The sequence below is a fragment of the Arvicola amphibius genome, chromosome 8, assembly GCF_903992535.2.
Source record: "Arvicola amphibius chromosome 8, mArvAmp1.2, whole genome shotgun sequence".
Classification (NCBI taxonomy): domain Eukaryota; kingdom Metazoa; phylum Chordata; class Mammalia; order Rodentia; family Cricetidae; genus Arvicola; species Arvicola amphibius.
This window is the reverse complement of record NC_052054.1, coordinates 40546471-40569881: the sequence shown is the minus strand read 5'-3', so window position 1 is coordinate 40569881 and position 23411 is coordinate 40546471. Positions and strand designations below refer to the sequence as shown.

General features: G+C 34.2%; 1 protein-coding gene across 1 annotated transcript in view; it reads right to left on the bottom strand.

Annotated features, from left to right (window-relative positions):
- Window positions 1-247: 247 nt before the first annotated feature.
- Window positions 248-23411, bottom strand: part of Trdn (triadin) — a 340388-nt gene continuing 317224 nt past the window's right edge. The window contains exons 36-39 of the mRNA XM_042055567.1: window positions 8335-8373; window positions 5074-5109; window positions 3076-3114; window positions 248-387 (exon numbers count right to left, since the gene is read on the bottom strand). Coding sequence (XP_041911501.1) covers window positions 248-387; window positions 3076-3114; window positions 5074-5109; window positions 8335-8373 — 254 coding nt within the window. The remainder of the gene's footprint in view (window positions 388-3075; window positions 3115-5073; window positions 5110-8334; window positions 8374-23411) is intronic.

The window sequence follows — 23411 nt, the reverse complement described above, 5'->3', positions numbered from 1 at the left end:
ACTAAATGTAGGTACCCTCCCCACAGCAATAGACACACATGAATATTCTTGAGCATTAGACCCTCCAACACATTTACTTATTAGTCAATCCCTTTATCCATGCCATCTCTTAATACCAGGCAAAAGGGCAGAATGTTTACATATAAATCTTCGCACTGGATAGTTTCAGGTGCCTGCACCACCATGGACTAAAGAGATGTTTCCTTTTCACAAGGTTAATGCAGTTGTCAGGGTCAGGTATGGGTGTCTACTGTCCTTGCTGCTTCTGTCCTGGAGAGTTTGGTTTGCCAGAGTTCTCTCCAGGGCGTTGGGCAGGAGTGACAGGAAACTGAAATCCGTAGCCATTGTATCCATCCAAGTAGACACACTGAAAGAAACTGATGGGATCTAAGGAAAAGAGTGGAATTTTTGTTATAGTAGGACTTGGGCAGCAACAGAGCAGGCACATTGAGATTGTACAGCACAGTAGAATAACTACTCTCTGATTATACTTAGCCCTCATAACTGCTAGACAAAACTAAACTTCATTATGCCTTGGGCTCTTCATGCATAAAGTCAAGATAATAGAAATCATGATGGGAATACTGAAAAAATAAAGGAACCAACATAGGGTGTGTGTGTGTGTGTAAAATAATATCCCATAGAGTCTGCAAGTCCTAAAATAATTAATTGTTCCATTTATCTTGGTTTTGAAGCTATGAGCTCTACTGAGACAGGCTAGTGCAGATAATTCAAGCATAGAAGAACACAGAAAAATGAAACAAATGCAACACAGGACCAGTGAGATGACTCAGCGGGTAAAGGGACTTGCTGTCAATCTTGACTAAGTAAGCTCAAGTCCCATGATAGAAGGGAGGATTCAACTCCTAATACAGTGTCTTCTGACACCCATTCACTAGATGTCTATCCCTCACCTCCAACTAACTGAAAAAATATGTGTTTAAGGATGGCAGTGTAAATGATTGCATGAAGCAGTATGTAGAACCTGAGCTCTGAACATTAAATCAGGTCTCCCTGTAGGCAGCATCTTCTAATCACAGATGAACTTCCTGATGTTTCACTATTTTCTAGCCTATCCATATATATTTTTGTCCACAAGTCTAGACATTTTGCAGAAGACCAGGCCAAATTCATAAGAATGAAATGAAATGCTGGGGTGCCTCAGCCTCCCAAGATCTGAGACTATAGGCATGAGTCACATTAAGGGTACCCACCAATTCCAGCTCTTAGAGGTAGTCTAGCCTAAATAACAAGGTTATCAGAAATTAACCTGTTTTCTGTCTTGTTCCACTTTGGTGGCACAAATCCTCTTTTTCCCAAGCTGTAGTGATTATGGCAGTGAGTGAGTATTAGATGGAAGTAACAAAAAACTGATGGAGTCAGGGAAAAATGGAAGCATTGGCGCTAAAATTCAAGAGCCTATTCATGACTGGTTTATCCTCTTTGAACCTCAGAAGATGCAGGTGCTGTTCTGGCATATGCATCTAACTCATGCTAAAAGAGCTTTTAATAAAAATATCACTAGCTCCAAAATGTTTAGAACTTGCATTAAAGACTCATGAAGATTAAGATATAAAACTACTATGTTAAGATAAAAATGGGAAAAATGCTGTGATATAATAAATTCCACGAGTAGAAATCTGTACTGAAAACTATTTGACAATATTTAATGTGTTTATTTTTTCCCTTTCAAGAAACATTTTGGTCTGTAACAATGGCTATCCAGGGTCACTTAGTATGTGTTCCAGGATGATTTTGAATGCAAGGCAATTATCATGACTCAGCATCTAGAGAGCTAGTAGTAGAAACCATTCCTTGACACTTTTAATCACATTTCTTTTCTTGTTGAAATAATTTTAGATTCACATGCAATTGTAAGAAACAATACAGAGATATCCCACCCATGTTCACTCAGTTTCTGATACAGACAAGATAAATAGGAAATTAATATGGACACATCCTACTTATTGAATTTCTAATGCTTATTTATGAAATAAGAAATTTCAACCATTGATTCAATTAGTCAAAATTATTGACAATGCTTTATCAATTGGAGAGCACTGCAGCTTGGATCGTAATTACATTTTCATGAATTTTGAAACGGTATCTAAAATTATTACATCAAGACTGCTTGCACGCCTCCATTTCTCACAGTCTGATTTTATGGAGCATCTCAGGGATCCTCTTTCATGCACTGCAGTCATGACAGTGTTACCAGCAACACTTGCAGCAGTGTGGGTACCTGAACCTCTCTGTTAATAAATCACTGTACCAAATACCTGCAGAAGACATGGAGGAAGCCATGCAAATCCTACAAGAATGATTTTCTCAGATAAATATTCAGTTTATTTTAAAGCATTATGTCTGATGATCATATTGAATCTATTTTAAAACTGGATGTTCTTGTCTTCCTGGTGAAAGGTGTGTGTGTGTGTGTGTGTGTGTGTGTGTGTGTGTGTGTGTGTGTCCATGATTTGTTGCTTTACCATCTGAAAACAAATGTTTAATTTGGAAGCACTGGGAAATTGGGACTCTTGAGCTCCAAGTTTTGGAACTGCATGTGAATGCTGATTGGATTGTACAATCAAGGATCCCAGAAAATGACAGTTAAAATCTTGCCAGGTATTCAGGGATGCCAAAAGGAACTCTGAATCTTGGGGATGAATCTCTAGGCAACTGAATTGCTAAAATTTATTTCTACATTTTTAAAAACTTGAGTTAAGAAAGTTCAGTACCTCACTTCTGTGGATCTGTTATACAGCAGACAAGAACTCACATTTAAGTAAGATTCTGCTAGAAAGCCCAGGATCGGAATTATGCAGTATGGTTCATGGTAAATGCCACTTCAATCATTACTTGGAGTTATCCAACCCTGTACCTCTTTCCTGACATAAAAATGACAAGTTTCTCTTTGGAATATAAATGGTTCACTTTAAGGTTATTTTTCAGGTCAAAAATATTTTTTTTGCTAAAAAATCTTTTTTTTTCCTTAATAATGTTCGTAGGAGGCTCCAAGTTAAAGTTCTACATGGTATTGAGAAGTTCGCCATTTTTCTAATTTAATTACCAACTTACTTTTTTGCTTCTTTTGGGAAGATACATCATCAGTTACTTCTAGAAGAGAAAAATTTAAAAGGTAAGTATTAATACGTACAGAGATATGTAGTAGCATGCACATGGCTTGAGTCTTCTATACATGAGCACAGTATTTTTTTGATTTTATGAGATAGGATTTCTATATGTAACAGCCCTGGCTGTTGGAACTATCTCTGTAGACTCGGCTTGCCACAAACTCACAGAAATCTGCATACCTCAGCATCCTAAGTGCTGGATTAAAGGTATGTGCCACAACTGCCCAGCATGAGCACAATATTTTAGTGGCAGAAAAAAATCTTTCTTACACACGTAAAGTTTTTATCAATTCATATTGAGCTTACAAGTATAGAAACATGCTCTTGGCAACGGGACAAACAGGAAGGCTGACCCTGTTGGCTGGGGTGCTGATGGATGGGAGCAAACTGGCCTATCTTCATTTCTTGAGATACAATCTTTGATGTTCAGATATAAGATAGTAAAGTAGCGTCTATGTAAATAATTCTGTCTCTTTAGAGGTCAATAATTCTTATGTATAAGAGAGTTTGTGGTTTTGTTTTAATAATTTAAAATATCACATAGACTATTTCAACCAATAGTTACTTCAGTGCACTATGGGAAAGCAAAATTCTTCCTTTCTGGGTTTTGGTGTTCTGTAGTCACCTTATTCATTACTTCTTTTCTGCTGTCTCCAGGTTATCACAACTGCTCCATTCTATTCTTGTATCAAATCAAGATCTAGTTTTTAAAACTGTAATGGTATGTGGCATTTGTCTTATTTCACTTAACACAATGAATTTCATGCCCATCTGTTTTGCTGCAGAAAACAGTTCATGGTTGTTTGGTTGGTTAATTGGTTGGCTGGTTTTGGTTTTGGCTAAATAATCACCCATTGTGTATATATGCCACAATTCCTTTACCTTTCATTCACAAAAAGGCATCTGGATTTGTTCTGTGCTATAACTATGTAAACAGTACTGCAATTATTATGGAAGTATGGTATCATTTTGTGATAATGACTTATCTCCTTTAAATATATGTCAAGTAGTGGAATTGACAGGAGATGTGTTAGGTCTATCCTTAGTTCTAAAAGGAATGCTTATATCATGAATTGCTGAATCAATTTTCATTCTTACCAATTTTATACATTTTCTGTAACACACGTTGATACAAGCTAAAATCCAAAATTTATTTTACAAGACATGGGTATCCACTTGTCTTGCTGTATGTTTGATTTTCAAAGCAATATTTATCACATTTTTAATAAAGACCAGTGCCAGTTACAGAGCATATTATTCATAGAGAGAAAAACTATTTGACATTTTTTTACTATTCACAAAATAAATTATAAGTAGATAAGAAAATAAGTGTGGTGTAGCAGTTCTGGAGTCAGAAGATAGGAGTCATTCGCAAACAACAATCACAAAAACTGAGAAAGCTAGTTCCAACTCTCGCTTTCCAGATAGCGACCTCTGGAAATGTTTGATTTAGGTTAGACATTTAAGAGCAGCATTTTCTGAATACCTGTAGTATGTGTGTGCAGTGTGTGTGTGTGTGTGTGTATGCATGTGTATGTGTGTGTCTTTTCTAGGGCCTATCTTCCCTTCCTTGTTTTTTTTTCTCTTTATGAAAAGGCTTTTGTTATAGGTGGCTTTTTTCTTAATTAATGGTAATTCTTAAGGAAACAATTTATTTCCAATCAATGAAGTGATAATTTGTTATGGAGCATGATAATATTAAAGAACATTTCTGTAGGTTAAACAAATTATTTTTACTTGTAAATAATATTTATCTAGCTCTTCTTCAATATGCAAGGAAATGCATAGTTTACAAAACTAAATGATTAACAAAAGTAGATCTACCCCATAAATGTTGATAATTATGACAAGAAATCCAAAATATTAAACTAATAAAAACAAAAAAGCAAAACATTGCATTCTTAAGAAAAAATGTGTAAATAAGCAAAGGTAACAGACTCACCTTTGTCTTTATTTGAAGCTGATATGTCTTTGGAATCTTCTAGAGAACAAAAATGAAAGGCAAATCACAGTTGAAATTTTTTTATGTGGTTGTTCAAAGGAAAACATTCTACTTAAAGATTTTAATGAGTTACAGCTTGGTAATCTAAACTCAGCCTCTAAATCAAGCAGTCTGAATGGGGAAATGGTGTCAAGAGGCAGCACTGGGCTGCACAAAAGGCAGAGGGACAAAGTACAGGAAACATAACTCATCAAAGTACTGCACACATCACATCAAAATACAGGACACAAAACATCAAAGTACAGGAAATATCACAATAAAATGTTTCTAAGCAGCAAAGCAAACAATTGAGACTAAAAAGACAACTTATGAAATGAAATAAAATATTTGCAAATCATGTAGCTGATAGAAGATTAATCTATTAAAATATATAAGTAAGCCAAATGCCTAAAGATAAAATAGCCCAATTAAAAATATCCATAAATTGTAGACACATGTTTAAATAATACATAAAATGTGATCAATAACCATGTTGTAGTTCACACACCCAGAGAGGATATGTAACAAGGAGGGCTCACATGGGGACACTCAGACCTCTCTGGGAAGGAAAATAGAAGAGATTTCCTTAGAGGACTGGGGCCAGGTGGGGATGGGAACAGGAGGGATCAAAGAGGGATGGGGAGAGTATAACTAAATGAATAAATAAATAAATAAATATTATTTATAAAAATATAATTAAAATATAAAATAAACATGATTCAGATATGAAATAACAATAATATGAGATATCATGTTTCAAGTTGCCATTATTAAATGATGTCAAATAAAGCAAATATTTAGAGGAAAAGAAGCTTTTTTGTACTTTCTTTGTTGGAAATTAAATTGGTCTATGTACCAGAAAAAAAAAAAAATGTTTGAGTTTTTCAAATGCCTGAAAATTCTATATGTTATATAATATCCAGAAACTAAATTGGGGGTACTTGTTCAGGACAAATCTGGCTCACCACATGCATGTGATTTACTAAGACAATGCCTAGAGAGATGTTTCAGTGGGTAGAGTGCTTGCAGGTATGGGGTCTTGAGTTTGGATGCTCAGAACAAACATAACTTACAGTGATGCACGTGTATAACCCTAAATCTGGGGATGAGGAAACAGGAGGAACTCTCTGGAACTTGCTAATATTCCTAAGTGAATGAGCATCAGGGACAGAAAGAGACCATGCCTGAAATGCCAACGTTAAGAGCTGTGCTTGAATACACCTGTTGTAGACATATAGCTTCCACATACGTGTGACTGCACTTTAAAGAACATGCACCTGCTCATGTGCACACAAAGCACATGCACACCAATGACAATACACACAATTATTTAAGACAACAGATTGTAAAGTTCATACTACAAAAGCTAACTAAGCCAATTAATATACTGATTATATTAGTCATAACAATTTTATCTTGATGCATATGAATCTTAAAACATCAGATTGTATAACTTAAAATGTACAATTTGTCTTACCAACTATACCTGAATGTAACAAGAGAAAAAGACATTAAATTTGAGCTAAACTTCAAATATATAAACAATAGCTCACTTTATATTTTGAAAATTACTTTGTCTTTTATATATTCTGACTTGCAGGCACATACAGAATTGCATTCAAGTATTTTTAAATCATAGACAACACTAACACAATATATTGGAGCAATGTTAATTTTCATTGCAATCTTTTAGTACTTATGATTGTTTCACTTACTTAGAATTTTTTTCTTTCCCTAACCCTAACCCTAACCCTAACTCCTAACCCTAACCCTAAACCCTAACCCTAACCTTAACCCCAACCCTACTCAGAATTTATATACCATAATTTAAGGGAAAAGGGGCAAGATTGTATTGTTTTTTTTCTAATATAATAGAAATTGTTAACTTCAATGAGAAACACTATTATGTAAAAGAACAAAATGGAAACAAAACAAATTTGCTTTTACCATTTTGGTAGTTTGCAATTAACGTTTGAAATGGCCTCTTTTAAAGTGTATTGAATATTGACTTAGTTCATTTAAATAGTGATAAAATGGCCATAATCTTAAGTAAATGATAAGCATGCATAAATAAGGGAAATCTATGAATGGTGACATGGTTTTTGGAATAAGATAGTGTGTATCTTTTGAAAATGATGCCAGAATATGTAAATGAATAAAATAACTGTTTTTTTGCTTAGGAATATGAATACAAAATTTCTGCAGGAATGCAAAGCAGTATAGAATTTTTATTATATAAAAATAATAAATAAGTCAAATCCACAGAATCATACATAACCGCTTGTATGTTGCAACATATTCAAGCCGCTAATTCCAAGACCCTTATTATCTGATGAAAGTTTTTTTTCCCTTCAGGGTAAATAAAAATGATCAGAATAAGCCTTAACTGAATTTTTAAAACATTTAATTATGTGGATATTATATCTGTATATGAGTGTATGTATGAGTACAGTGTCATTATATTTCCATTTTTCTTAAAAACAGTGTTATAAAACAGATTGTATGATTTTTTGATTTTTATTACTATTACGGAAAGTTTGAGGATTCCATAGAACTATTATATATATAATCTGCTGATAATGTATATATGGAAATTAAAACAAAGACTTTTTTTTAAAATTGAAGGTATTCCAGTCATGTATTCTCTTAAAGAAATAATGCATGTTTTAATAGTTTCTGCAGAACTCTAAAAATAAAATAATGGAAAAGGTTATAGAGGATGAATGCTAACAGGAAAGATTTTTTTCTTTAGTCAGTGTGATTTTGTGTGTGTGTGTGTGTGTGTGTGTGTGTATGTATATATGTTTGATTTTCAGGTCTTATCTTCCTTTTCTTGCTTTCTTATTTTCTCCCTTTTTGAGACAGCTTTACTATAAGTGACTTTTTCTTAATTAAGAGTAATTCTTGATGAAATAATAGCTTTTCCCTCCTTGGTAAAGTTACCTTTAAATATGATAATCTTTAAAGGATGTTTCTGCAGATTAGTCAAAAATGCACCTGATAATTACTTTTAAATAACAGTCAGTTATTTTGTTCTAATATATCATGAGATCATAGTTCATAAAAATACAAATTTATTAAAAAATAATTTAACTACTCACTATGGTCTAGAAATTCCAATATTTGTATCAAGAGATTAAACTAAAACAAACATGCAATAAAAAGCAAAATGTTGCATCATTGAGAGAAAGTATGTAAATGAGCAAAAGAAAACAAACTCACCTTTGCCTTTCTTTGAAGCTGGTGTGTCTTTGGAATCTTCTAGAGAACAAAAATAAAAAGTAATTCAGTCTAAATGATTTTTGTTGTTTAAAGGAAAATACTCTACCTAAGGATTTTTAAGAGTTATAGGTCACTAATCTAAATGCAGCTTCTAGCTCAAGCATTCTGATTTGGGAAATGGGTGTAAAGGGACAGCACTGAACTGCTCCAAAAACAGAGGGACAAAGTACAGGACACATCACATCAAAGTACAAAATATATCACATCAAAATGTTCTAAGCAACAAAGCAAACAATTCAGAGATTAAAAAGATACCTTAAATGAGATAAAACATTTGCAAACCATAGAGATGGTAGATTAATATATAAAAATAATAAATAAGTCAAATGCCTAAAGAAGAAAAATTAGCCCAAGCGGGAATATCTATAAAATATATGCACAAGGTAAACAGAAACATAAAAATGGGGTCAACCTTATTAGTTATCATGGAAATGAAATAAAAATCATTATAAGACATCACATTATAGGTCAGAATGGCCATTATCAAATAATAACAAGTATTTAGAGAAAAGGAAACATTAGAATTTGGGATTGGATGCTCTAAATCAACACAAAAGAACAGGTGTGATGGCACATATCTGTAATCCTAACCCCGGTGATGGGGAAACAGAAGAACCTCTGGAGCTTGCTGATAACTAGTCTTCCCAAAACAAAAAGCATCAGGGTCAGTAAAAGACCCTACCTCAAAAGCCAAGGTGGGGAGCTATGGTAGAAAACACCTGAAATGGACCTGAAGATTGAACATGTATATGAGCACACCTGCAATGTCCTACACATAGACATGTACACACAAAAACACATCACACACAAACACACTTCTCTAAGACAGCAGATTGTAATGTAAATTTCTTAGTATAACACTTAACTGAGCCAATTAATATGTTAATTAGCTTAGTCATCATGATTATATCCTGATGCATATGCATATTAAGCCTTCACATTGTACACCTCAAAATGTACAACTTGTCTTTACCAATTATACATCAATGACTTAAAATGTACAATTTGTCTTTTCCAATTATACCTCAATGAAACTAAAGAAAAGACATTAAACTTCAATTACAACTCAAAGACATAAACAGTAACTCAGTCATATTTTGAAAATTACTTTGTCTTTTATATATTCTGACTTACAGGCACATATGTATTTGTGTGCAAGTAATTTTAAATCAGTGGCAACATTAACACAATATACTGGAACAATCTTAATTTTTCATTGCAATCTTTTAGTACTTCTAATTGTTTTATTTACTCAGTGTTTTCTTACCATATTTTAACTAATAAATGTAAAACAAGCAAGATAGACCAGTATTTGAATAGAAAAGAAATTATGAACTTCAAGGAGAAACACTATTATGTAAAAGAACAAAATAAAAAACACAGCAGAATTACTTGTACCATTTTTATAGATTGTAACTATAGTTTGAATTGACCCATTTTAAAGTTTATTTATTTGTTTAAATACTGATGAAATGGCCATAATCTTAGCCTAACCGATTAACAGTTATAAATAAAAGAAATCTATACGTGGTGACATGATGCTTGGAAGCAACAAAGTATGCATCTTTTGAAAATGATGTCAGACTACCTAAATGAAAGAAAAGATCTTCTTTCTTTAAAAATTTGTATCCTTGTATGAAATTTCTGCACAAAAGAAAAATGGTTCATCCATAGAAACATACATAACAGTTTGTAGGTTATAACATACCACAAACTAAAATGAAGCAGTACTTTCCCTCAGGATTAAAAAAAATGAGTAGAATAAAACTCAACTATATTTTTAAAACATTCACCTTTATTACTTTAATTTTGTGTGTGTGTGTGTCCATGTGAGTATAATACCTCTAGCACAGAGATTCTAAACATTTCTAGTGTTGTGACCCTTTACTACAGCTCCTCTTGTTGTGGTTACCTCCCAGGCATAAAATTATTTTGCTACTTCATAATTATAACTTTGCTACTGCTATGATTTTAATGTAAATATATGATATATAGGATGGTCGTAGACAACCTCTGCAAAAGGGATGTTCAACTCACAAAGGACTTTACACCTACAGGATGAGAACCATTGCTCTAGATTATGGCAGACCTCCTGAAGATGGAGTTCTAAGTGTTTGTGAGATGTCTTTCTGATATGGTGCTAGAAACTGAATTCTGTCCCTCTGCAAGAACAGTAACTACCATTTAGCAGCTAAGTCATTTCACCAGTCCCCAAACATCACTCTTCAACTGGACACTATTCAGAGAGTGAGAGACCATGGCACGTTCAATCTTAAATGGGAGATCTTCATGAAGCCCCTCTTCTCATTACTCAGGGAACTATGTGGGAGAGGAGGTGGAAAAACTGTAGAGCCAGGAATAATGGGAGATGGACACAGTCATATCTGATGGAAATGGCAGGAGTCAAAAAGCGAACATGGCTGCCATGATACTTTTGGTTTTCATCTCTTCCTGTTGCATATTTGGGAGACTTTAATATTTGTACAACATAGAGAGATTGGATTGATGGAAATTTTCTTATGAATCATTTATATCTTCTCCCAGGAATTCTGCTTCTTTACTTCCTCAGGATAGTCTTTAACATATTACCCCTCCTGATTTTAGGGAGATATCCTTATCTACTTAAATGTCTTCCTTATGCATTGGAGGTTGTGACACATACAGAAGCCAGGGTCTCTTTATGGGGTTATGAGATATTCTTGAAACATATGTCCCTGTACTTATACAGGAACAAGATATTCAAAACAAAGTAACTCAAAAAGGGCAGCAAGACTCAGAGGTCTAGAGGAGTTGGTCACTGACCAGATTGCAAACCTCTTCCCTGTATACCCTCAGGCAAATACATGGCACATATAAGGATAAAGTTAGATTGGTGCAGGAGAATTGTCTGTATTCTGTCAGTCATGTTTTAAATAAATGCTTATTGGCCAGGCAGGAAGTATAGTTGGGTCAACCAGACAGGAAGTTGAGGCAGGGCCATGAGAACAGGAGAATTTTAGGAAGGAGGAAGCCCATTCCTCTCGTTTTGCCCAAACCACCGAAGAAGCAAGATGTGAGTTGCCTCGCAGAGAAAGGTACCGAGCCATGAGGCTAACATAGATAAGAATAATGGGTTAATATAAGCTACAAAAGCTAATAAGTAGCCTGAGCTAATGGGTCAATCAGTTTTACAACTTATGGAGATCTCTGTGTGATTTTCTTTGGTGCTTGCTGGCTATGGGGAACTGGGCAAGACATAAACCTCAACAAGCGGGCCCCTTCATCATGTTACATTAGATTAATTGACGTTACCTCTGCCCTATACAGAGACTTATATTGTTGGCAAAGAATGATGTAAAAATATGATAAAATAATGAGATGTTAGGACCTCTCTTTCCTAGAATTATTAGCACATGCAGAACCAATGTGGTATTATACAACCAAGGAACAATAGAAAGCCCAGATTAGACATATAGACAACTTCTATAAATATACAAAATGTGACCATTGTATTATGCCAGATTTTGAACAATAACTGCCACAACTTTGGCCTGAGAATATTTCTTGGGCACTCTAACCTTTAGGAGTTAATAATACACTTCTTGGGTCCAGCAATCTGCCCGGACCAGCTTGTATATTTTGTTTTGGTTTAGTGTTCTTGTAGCCACAAAAGCCACTAGTCTGAGAACAGGCTGTCATATGATTCTGGATTCTTAAAAATTGTGTTATGATGTTAATGAGTAAGCATGATTATAAAAGATAACTCGGTTTATCAAAGATACCAAAACTTGAGGGAAAATGATTGGGAATGATAACTCTGTTCTGTCATAATTTATTAATTATGGCTGAAGATGAGCAAAAGAAAGTGAAACACATGTCTAAAAAATTATATGATTTATGTTTTGCATAAATCAAGAAGCACTCTTACTATGAATTAATCAGGCTGCAAGATTCTCACCCCTGCTCACCTCTGTCCCCTACTAACTCTTTACATCCAAACTACTTGGACTTATCTACCACTGGAGATGGCTCCCCACAAGAGACACCAAGGAAACCATGAGTTCCAGACATGGCAGAATAGATAATCATACAAACTCACAGAGAGGAAGACAGCATATACTGTATTTGCACTGGTCTAAGCTAGATGAGGTTCCAGTGCTGAGAAAGAAAGCAGCCATGAGCCCCCATACCTCCCTCAGTCATTACCTCCAATGAACAACCACTCACAGAGGATAAAGTGTTTTTCCAATGGATTCTCACTGGGTACAGAAACCATATTTAAGAGAGGACCCATGCCAAGCACTAGATGATCAACACAAAAATGAATGCAAATGGTATTTTTGAATTTGTCTCATAATGCTTTAATTGGAATTTTAAAAATTTATTTCTTTTGCTTATTTATTATGGTTTCCAGTTAGTGTTTCTATGGGTTTTCTGTATGGGGTGTATGTGTCTCTGTGTGTTGTATTTGTGTGTGTTTGTTTATGTATGTGTTTTTTGGGCTTTGCATTTTCTCTTCTCTTTTTCCTCTGTTTATTGATTTCATTTGGTTTTATTGTGTTTCTATTTGCCTGTTTTCTAGGAAGAGAGAGAAAAAACATGTGCAAAAGGCAAAAGAGTGAAAACTGTGATCAGAATATACTGTATGAGAAAAAACATTTTCAAAAAAATTTAAAATGAAAGAAAGAGATTCGGAGCTGCTTCTGTAGTTAAATCTAAGTCAAGATGGAGGCAGAATAGCACAGGTTCTGTGAAGTTGAAGAAAAGGAGAAATTGAATTTTCCATATGTTGCCAATTAAAAAATTATATACACATATACTATATTTGTATATAATCTTCATATGTTATCTATATGAATACTTGCTATACAGACATTTGTATGTAGTATGAACTTAAGTTTTGGTTAAAATTTAATAGTCATAAAGAAATATTTACTCTAGCATCAGTGACAATGGGAAATAAGGTGGATAATCATAAAATTTATGATTTCAATTTTAATTTTAACTTTTAAGAAGCAATTTTGTCTTGGTCCCATTCATCTTATATTCTATAGTATAGTGTTTATCAAAGAGAAATTATTTTTAAACCTTAGGGAATGGATGAGGACTTCAAAGAACTTTGTTTATATACATAAAATATCTATTGGCAATTGATGTTAGGAAATTAGAATAATCATTTGACAATACATTTTAAAATAATCTCAAGAATATATTGTTTAAGAGCTATGATACATTTTGGTATCATAAGGTCTCTGAAGAACTCCAATGCACACTTATCAGAATAAAAGAGTGGAAAATGTTAGGGAATAGATACTAGAATGAAAGTTTATTTTTGTTAATATGTCATTGTTTTGTGTATGTGTGTATGTATTCATGTTAATGTATCTTAGTAAGCAAGCACATGTTGTATGTTAAAGGACCATCTTGGGTTTCCTTCCAAATTCATCTGGAACAAAGCCTGAGTTATATGTCACTTGAGAGAATTAAGTGTTGATCATACATTAATAAAGGCTAGTTCAAATATCAAACTGGATTTTCATAAGATAGGCAATGTGTTATAAAAAGAGATAATGAAATACAACATGTCAAAGGAGTAATATTTAAAAACAGGCATAATGAATTATATCAAACCAAAGTATTAAGAAAAGAGTGAAGGGGAAGATGGGGAGAGCTTGGGGGAATGGGATGTTTGGGATATAGGAAGGGTGAATATGAGAGAAGGGAAGCATACATCTTAATTAAGGGAGTCATTTTAGGGTTGTCAAGAGACTTGACTCTAGAGGGGTTCCCAGATATCCAGGGAGATGCACCCAACTACTTCCTTGAGCAGCTGAGGAGAGGGAGCTGGAAAAGGCCAGATCTTATAGCCATACTGATGAATATCTTGCAATCTTTGGTTAAGAAACTGCTTTGGCCTATGGCAGGGCAGAAAATAGCTAGGTGGGAAAACTAAACTGAATGCAGGGAGAGAGAAAGCTGAATCAGGCAGACACCGTGTAGAATGCAAAGGAGAAGGACACCAGCAACTTACCAGTAAACCACCACCTCATGGAGATACACAGATTAATAGAAATAGATTACTATAAGATATAAGATCTAGCTACAATATATCTGAGACATATTCTGGCAAATATGTTATATCTGGCAAAACAGTGTTGTAATTAATACTGTTTCTGTGTGAATATTTGGGTATGGGCAGCAGGGAAATAAAGGTGCAGACTCTGTCTATAGTGTATATTTCTACATAATATATATATTTATAATACTAAAACTGAAATAATTTGCAGAATCTAATTTTTAAAAATTTACTCATTAAAAATATTTTCACTAACGTCATAAGAATTGTTATTATTATTTTGCTATGCCAGGTACTCTACATTATGTTTTTACTGAAACTTAAAAACACACCTAAGAAATATATAGAAAATTTCCCTTTCTTCAAAGACAACTGTGAAAGAATTAAGACTGAAAAGTAACTTTCCCAAAGCAACGTAGAAAAAAGAGGCATTGTCCCTAATCTTCTAGAGCCTTATTGGTGTGGGAGATCCTTCTCTCTATGTGTTGCTTTTATTGGCTAATGAATAAAGAACTGCTTTGAACCTGTGGCAGGTAGGAACAGAACTAGGCGGGGAAAGCTAGGCAGTAGGCTGGGAGGAAGAAGGGAGGCATCAGGGAGAAGCCAGGGATCCACCACCTGTGACAGATGCCGGGAATTTTAGCTGGTAAGCCACAGCCACATGGCAATACACAGATTACTAGAAATGGATTAAAATTAATATGTAAGAGTTAGCCAATAAGAAGCTAGAGTAAATGGGCCAAACAATGATTAAATTAATACAGTTTGTGTGATTATTTTGGGTCAAAGATAACCAGGCGGCCAGGAACCAACAAGCAGCCTCCCATTACACCTTACTTTTTCCATCAACTTATTCCGAATATTTACAGAGACCATCTCATTGACAATGTCCTTCAAGAAATTATAAGAACTTGGGTAGTCAGAGATAAAAATAATAATTTTTAAAATATAATTGTGAGACAAATTTAAAATGGTTTTATCTATATCTTAGAGTTTTTGTATTTTTTTCTAAATAAAAACTTCAACTTTAATCAATTTTCACTAAAAATCTGTTGAATATTTCTTATATTACTGACCTATTCATTATAAGATTCTTTTGTGAAATAATTTGGGTTAACACAAAAAGGAAGAACAACCCAAATAAGAAAACCATTCATTCTGTCATTCAACAGTGCTTGCAACGACTCAGGTAATAAACAGTTAGAAACATTGTGATTTGGTAAGGGAATTAGATGAGAAATATGAGATCCACTGATTAGCCAAAGCTCTATTTGAGGTCTATGTCAACGTGTAGATGGAACAGGACTCAGCCTTTTATAGGAGAAATTTCTTGGTGATTTGGAGTTAATGGAAAAACTGAAGAAAGATGGCATTACAGAAAAATCACAAATAACTATGAAGTTGAATGTAGACTTCAGAGTAAGGAATAAGCTTTAGAACAATGTAGGGTCTCATTCATCCAAATGTAGACAGCAAGGTTAAAAGTCACAGCAACTGATTCTACTGAGAAAGAGAAAAGGAGGAAAGAATACTAAGATTGGAAGAATTCGGCCTCTGGGGCAGTGGTTCTCAACCTTCCTAATGCTGTAACCCTTTATTTCTCATGTTTTGATGACTCCCCCCAACCATAAAATTATCTTTCTTGCAACTTCATATCTGTAATTTTGCTACTGTTATGAAATGTAATATAAATATCTGTGTTTCCTGATGGTCTCATGTGAACCATGTAAAAGTGTAGTTCAATTCCCCCACACACACTGCAATGGATCATGACCCACAGGTTGAGAACCTTTCCTTTAAGAAGAAACTATTAAGGGAATAGATTGGCTTGATATAATGTGGTACTAAATAAGTCAAGAAGTTAATACATTTTTAAAATGTGCAAGACCTACAGTGTAGAATATTTCAGAAAGGCTAGACATGGTCACTGAGATTTGTAACTCCAAATTCTGCAATGATATTTAAGTGAGGTATTTGAAGTAAGTGTGGGGTGAGTTGATTCACGTGGTAGGGAGTTAAAACTGATGGAATGATAAGGGATTGGTGAGAGATTGATTTTAGAAGTGTGACTATATGAAAGCTCTGGGAAGCATATGCAGCCAGAGGCATACGGAAGGTCATCCCTTAGAACAGTGGTTCTCAACCTCCCTAAAGCTATGACCCTTTAGAAAAAGTTCCTTATTTTGTGGAAAATAATGATAACATTATTTTTTGCTACTTCATAACTTTAATTTTCCTACTTTTATGAATCATAACATAAAATCAGTTTTCTGATAATCATAGGTGACCCCCGTGAAAGGGTTATCTGACCCCTGAAGGGGTCGTGACTCACAGTATGAGAACCACTGCTTTAGAGTGAACACAAAACATGCCTGACTAATGTCACAAAATGAGAACTGGCGCGTACAGGTAAAACAAAACGGGGGGGGGGGGATTTTACTTTGGCTTGTTTCTTCGTTCTTAAATTTTTGAGGTAGTGTCATGCATCCCAGACTGGCATCAAGATAGCTATGCAACTAAGGCTGAGAATACACTCTGATCCTTCTGCCTCCATTTTCCAAATGATGGGGTTATAGGAGTAATCCACCATGCTTTGAGCAGGAAGCTGGAATGATCATGTCCTGATCTGAGACAAAGGTGGGGGGTGACGAGACCGTAGGATGAGGAAAGTGAAGACACTTCAGCTTGGAGAGATGATGCATGCTAAGGAATTCATAGAGATAGCATTTTGTGAATTTTGTCTATTATAAGTCAGCTTTCTGTAGTAGCAACCAAAGTACCAGTGGATAACTTAAAGACTGACAAAGCTCCATTTTTGTTTCTGGTTTCAGAGTTTTTCATTCATTATCCCTCAGCCCTATCATTGCTGGGCTTGAGTAAGTCTGGGCATCAGAGTAGTAGCAGCGTATGGGCAAGAATCATCATATTAAGGTATATATGAGTAGTAAAAATAAAGGAACTTTGCGATAGCTGAATTTATTTCATGTGTGAATCTAGCCCACAGAATGGTACTATCATTATCTGGGACACATATTCCATTTCTGTTAGATCGTCTCTAAGTAAATTCTAAGGAACACACAGACACACACTTTACTAATTGCTAGGCACTACTAATCTAGTTGAATTGACAATCAAGTTGAACCATTGTACATATAATTTTCCTCTGTGATGTTCAGACAGCTCTTCATGCTCTTAGAAAACACAATAAATAAATAAAATCTACCTAAATAATGCATGCATTTGGTATCCACACAGTTACTGCATCTTGTTTCTATTAGCAATCTGTTTGGATAGCTGCGGTTCCCAGAGATACTCATTATTAAACATCTGGGAATCTTAGGCACAAACAAAGGAAATTAGCCTAGAGTTTTGTATTCTTCATCACTCCTATTGTTTTATTAAATTCAACGCATTGCTTTGTATTTCTAGAGACATCCAATACTGCAAATTATCTTTCAACTGACTTTCTGGATTGTGCATACACAGGTTCATACAATTATATATTCTATGAGTTTATCCATTTTCCCAAGAAATCAATGCATCCACCATGGTTCAAAGAATTACCAGATAGTTTATCTTTAGCCCTCAAGGGGGAGAGGATCCTCTTATACATTCTATTATTAAAAATGATCATGAGATTTAAAGAAAATTAACTGCTACAGTGAACAATAGATACAACATTCTTGAACTTAGCTCCAGGGAATAATAAAGTATGCAGAGACAGCTCACATTTGGAATTTTGCACACATCATACAGTGAGGCCAAGGGTGTTGAATGAAAGTATGTCGTCCTTTCAGAGTATCCATACTGTCACCCTTAGAGTGTGAGGACTGTCTTGAGGGCAGTGTCAGAATAACTTAACATCACCCATCAATGAATGAGGCCACTTTACTGTGACTCAAAGACTAAAAAGGAACAGTGGTGAGCATCTCACCAAATACATCTTACATAGAATTCCTCAGGGTCAGCAAAGAGGAGGGAAATGTTCAGAATGATATTCATGCAACCAGGCCACAGAAGATGAGTCAAAAGTGACTATTGTATTGTTAACTTCTGTAACAAAGTGAGCTCAGTTACACTTGCTCCAAAAGCTGAAATGGTTTTCAAATCTAATCTAAACGTCAGGAAACACATTCTTCCTGGTAATTCATTTAGCAGTTTTGCTCATGTTTATACCAAAGTGGAATCTGTCCCTAGCAAAAGAAGGTTTCCATGGATAGTGAGTAAAATAGTCTTCATTATCACTCAAATATCCACATAACTAAATGAACAACCATCATCATTATGCACAAAACACTATTTATATACTTTAGTATTTGATGTTAGTTGATTTTCCCAAATTTTGTAGACTAATATCATTACAGCTCAAATTTTAAAGTAACTGCAGAAATATTAAGTAATTTTACAGAAGTTCAGAAATATTAAGCAATTTTCTAAATTTAAACAGGTTTTATGTAAATATTTCTAAAGTTGAGGCCCCCAGTATCAGCAGTCACTGTCCCATAAAATAATTTGTAGAAATTTGATGCTAAATTCTTTATAACAAAAATTTTGATATTAAAATTTCCAACATTCTGTCCCAATAACTAATCTTCCCCTAATCATTGAAATTTAGAATTCTGTTATCAGGAACTCTAATACTTTATTTATATAATTAGCTTATAAGACGATCTGATTTTAAGACAAACAATGTTTCTCCTTTTATTTTATAATAGTGCATATTACTGCTTAGTTAATATCAGAGGGGGAAAAATTAGAAAAATTTTTAGGCATCAATAGTTCTGGTAATATGCTAGATTGCCTACCCAAGAGCTCATTCACTAAAAAAACAACAACAACAAAAAGAAAGGACTCCCATTTTGTTTTGGGTCTGACATCAAATTAGGGGAGGCGAGCTCAACTGATGAGAAGTTGGTCCCTGTGTTGTACAGCATATACAAGTCCATTGGCAGTTAAAATTTACAAACTAAATTTCAGTGTAGGGTGTGGAGGCTGGGGTGTTTTGTTAAGATAGAATAGGACAATGAAAATAGAAATCAGCAGTACAAGAGAACTTAAATCATCTCCATCTCTATCAAAGAAATGGGTAAATTTCACCAAAGCACATACATATAACAAAATTAAATAGACCCACAAAACTTCTTGATTGGAAACAATAGTTAAAAGCTTCAATGAATCAAACCTGTGAGGGAGGAATTGAGGCAAAGAATCAGGTCTATGAGCAAGTGGAGAATAGAAACTCCCCAAAGTGAGTAGATATCTCCCCCTGAGCGAATCATGTGACCTGAGATCATCTGCTGAAGTAGGCAGCGACCTCTGCCCACTTTAAAAGGAAAGAAAGCATTGAGGTCCACCTTGAGGGCTGAAATCACAGGAGCAAGCAGACACCCTTGACTTCTGTTAGCTAACCAGCTAAATGTATATATATTTAACAAAGCATAGATGTTAAGTAAAAATAAAAAAAAATCTAAAAGTGAATATTGTTTGGAAAATTATACCAAAACTGATTCAAGAAAAGTAAACTTTATTTATTTATTTATTCTTATTTATTTATTCTTATTACTTATTTATTCTTAATAAGAAAATGGTTGCATTGACAATATTAACAACAAACAGAATACTTGCAAAGTAAAATCTGTGTCCCAGATTATACCACTGGTTAAGTCTATAAAACATTTTAAAGAATTCTTTTCATACTCTTCCAATATAAAAGGAGAGGCATATATATTTAACTTATTCTATGAGACAGTCTCACTCTGAATCAAACCCAGACCAATACACCTTAAAAATAAATAAACAAAAACCACTATGGACCACTATCCTCCTATATATTGGGATGCAAAAACTCTCACTAGCAAGTTGGCACCATCGATGTACAAAGTCTATACAACAACCAAATGAGATGTACTCTAGAAGTGCTAGTTTGGTTTAGCATCTTAAACTCAATTACAACATTATACCATGGCTATTATGATATTATACAATGGCTAGGACATAGATATAGAATGTGTTATTTGTCAAAATCCAATATCATTACTTTATGATTGAAAAACAGCCAAGGAGGAATAGGGTGGAGTTTTTTTATCTTGGTAAAGAGCTAACATAAACAACAACAATAAAGAACAATGATCTCTCTTAAATCTTCATTCTTTCCTACATTTTTATGTTATGAGGGATTATTTTATGAATGAGAAAGACCTGGTTGTCCTTTTGATTTAAACAAGGCCTAATATCACTGACTGAAATGATACCAAGGCAGTCATACTTTAAATCTTATGTTGACAGCACCAGGGATGACTCACTTCTGCCTCCCCAACACTTTCAAGAGATGAGGGGGAGAGATTTAATAGCCTCTAAGTTTTTACAATGCCATTTAATTCTTGTTTGTACTTTGGTCATATTTAAAACTAATTAATTCAACATATATTGGAAAGAATCTCACCATTCCATTTGGTTGAGTTAAGTAGACAGTATATCAAGGCTTGTGCTACAATTGCATCTTAAGATTGTTCCATTTTCTTTGGATCACAAGAAATGTGACTGGTATGTGTTGTACAGAGGTAAGACTAATTCATTTCTTTTTAAGTTAAAAGTCTGATATGTTTCTATTAATTAGTTGCAAGGTAATTTTCTCATCAACTCAATTAATCTCTTTTAATATTGATCAATTTTAGAAGTCAACTAACTTTTAAATATCTTTCAGGATAGATATGCATCACTCCAGAAAAGACCATAAATTCGTTCATTTAGATTAATATGGCTAAGAGTGGCAACAACATAATGCAAAACTGAATCAGTAATATCAAAACTATTACTTGAAAATGACGTATTTTTCAATCATAAATCAAATTTACTTGGGGATATTCTAGATTTCTGAAGCTATGGAAAAATTTTAATGTAAGAATGTTCATTAAATTATTAATGATTTTATTAATGCCATATACTATATGTTTGTTATAGTTAATTCTATTCTTTTAAGAAGAAATATTTAATAGATGTTTATTTCAGAGGTGGATTTCCAGACCTACATATGTAAAAAATATAAATTCAAGAAATACATTAACATTTATACTGATGAAATCCTTATTTAATTATACCTAAATCTTATTAATGCTTCATGCTAATTTATAAGATAACTTGGAATTACTGACACCTGAGTGATCCTTTCTACCCTAATATAGAAGCAAATTACTTAAAAACCACATTTGCATGAGAAAATCTTAAGTTAATGTCCTTCACAACTAAACCACAGAGCAGATCCTGTTTAATCCATAATCCTGTTGAAGCATGGAATATTTCACTCTTCAGTGTTACATGCAGTGTTGGCTCTCTCAATATTTTGCTGTCCTATCAGTGGGAGCCCTGATATGTGAGACCACAGGCCACTGGGGTACCTTCAGGCATTCACTCAGAATGAGCACTACAATGCAGTATAATGCAGCTTGTGTTTGTTCACAAACTAAGCGTTTCTTATCTGCCAGTATGTCTTCCCTTGTCTCCAGCACCATGGATAGTATTCATGCCCACCGAAACACAACACAACGCACACACAAAACAAAACAAAACAAAACAAAAAACCAAAAAAAGTGAAAGACAACCTAATCTGCTAATTTAGTTAAAGAACTCGGTTTGCCAGCAGACAAGAAATGTAGATAATTATTTGGAACATAACTATTTCTTAAACCTCCTTTACCAAGAGAAAAGTAAATGATGACAAATTCAATATAACGCTCGTCATTCTCCTATGCCTCCAACACACTAAAAAATACCAAGTGGGTTTGAGGGATATAGTGGTCATTGTTTGTTAGAAGCTACATTTAGTGTGCTATACTTTACAAATCTCGCACTTTTATAGTTTTCTCCAGCCTTCCATATTCTAACCATTCTTCTATGTAACAAGTCTTCCATAAAGTCTGCTCTTGTGATCCTTAGCTTTAAGGCCATAGAGAAACAATGCAGGAAAGTGTAGTTTCCTAGGGCTGTTCTCTAGGCTCAGCTATATATCTGTTCTCCCTTCCATGAGATAATTCATTAAACTTAAAATAATAATTCTCCTTTTTAAATTACTGGAGACTGTGTGAGGTTTTATTGTTTTCAATCAAAGTATTTTTGAATGTCAGATGTGACAGGCTTTATTTACTAAATATTATTTTATGAGCTCTTCTATACTCAGCTATTGGATAAATAATCAATAAATATTTCGACCGCTCAGTCCATGTAACAGTCATTAACTACAGAGTGTATGGGGAATTAAAATGTAGGTACTACAGATGTACATGTGAAGTCAGTATAAAATACACAAACAAGTTTAAAATTCCATTTTATTAAGATGTCTACCTGTATGCTTATTACATATTTTTAAATAACATAAATATATTGGATTAAATATAATATTAAAATAATCTCACCACCTTTTTAAAAACTTTGCTATATATGTATCAAAATCAAAGATTAAATATATAGTAGCAGTGTACTCATGATAATCCTAATTTTCAATGATTTGTTTTTCTTAAATCTGGAATTCAGCAATGAATGAATATGATTACTTCAATGAATTCTAGAAATTTCTAAAAGTTTATTTACAGTAGGTTCACATTTAAGATGCTCAGAACACTTCATGTGTGTATTATATTCAGTAGAACAGATAGGCATGGTTCTTGCATATGGATGAACAAGGAGTCGGAGCTATTCTGTTTGCTGACCAGGGACGTAGGCTTGCCTAATCGCAGTTGGAGGAATCTCTGCTGAGGAACAGCCTTCAGGCCATAAACTTTCCAGAGCAAGCAGACAGCTATGGTGGAGCTTTTCTGCTCACACTGTCAACATTACAAGACTGACATTCATCTAGGACTTCAGTAATTTCTGGCAGATGAGTGAGTAGCCAATTGAGTTACTACAATGCACTAATCTAGAGGAAGGATGTTACTGCGATTGTGGCTTTTAGTGCTACATCTTTGCTGCG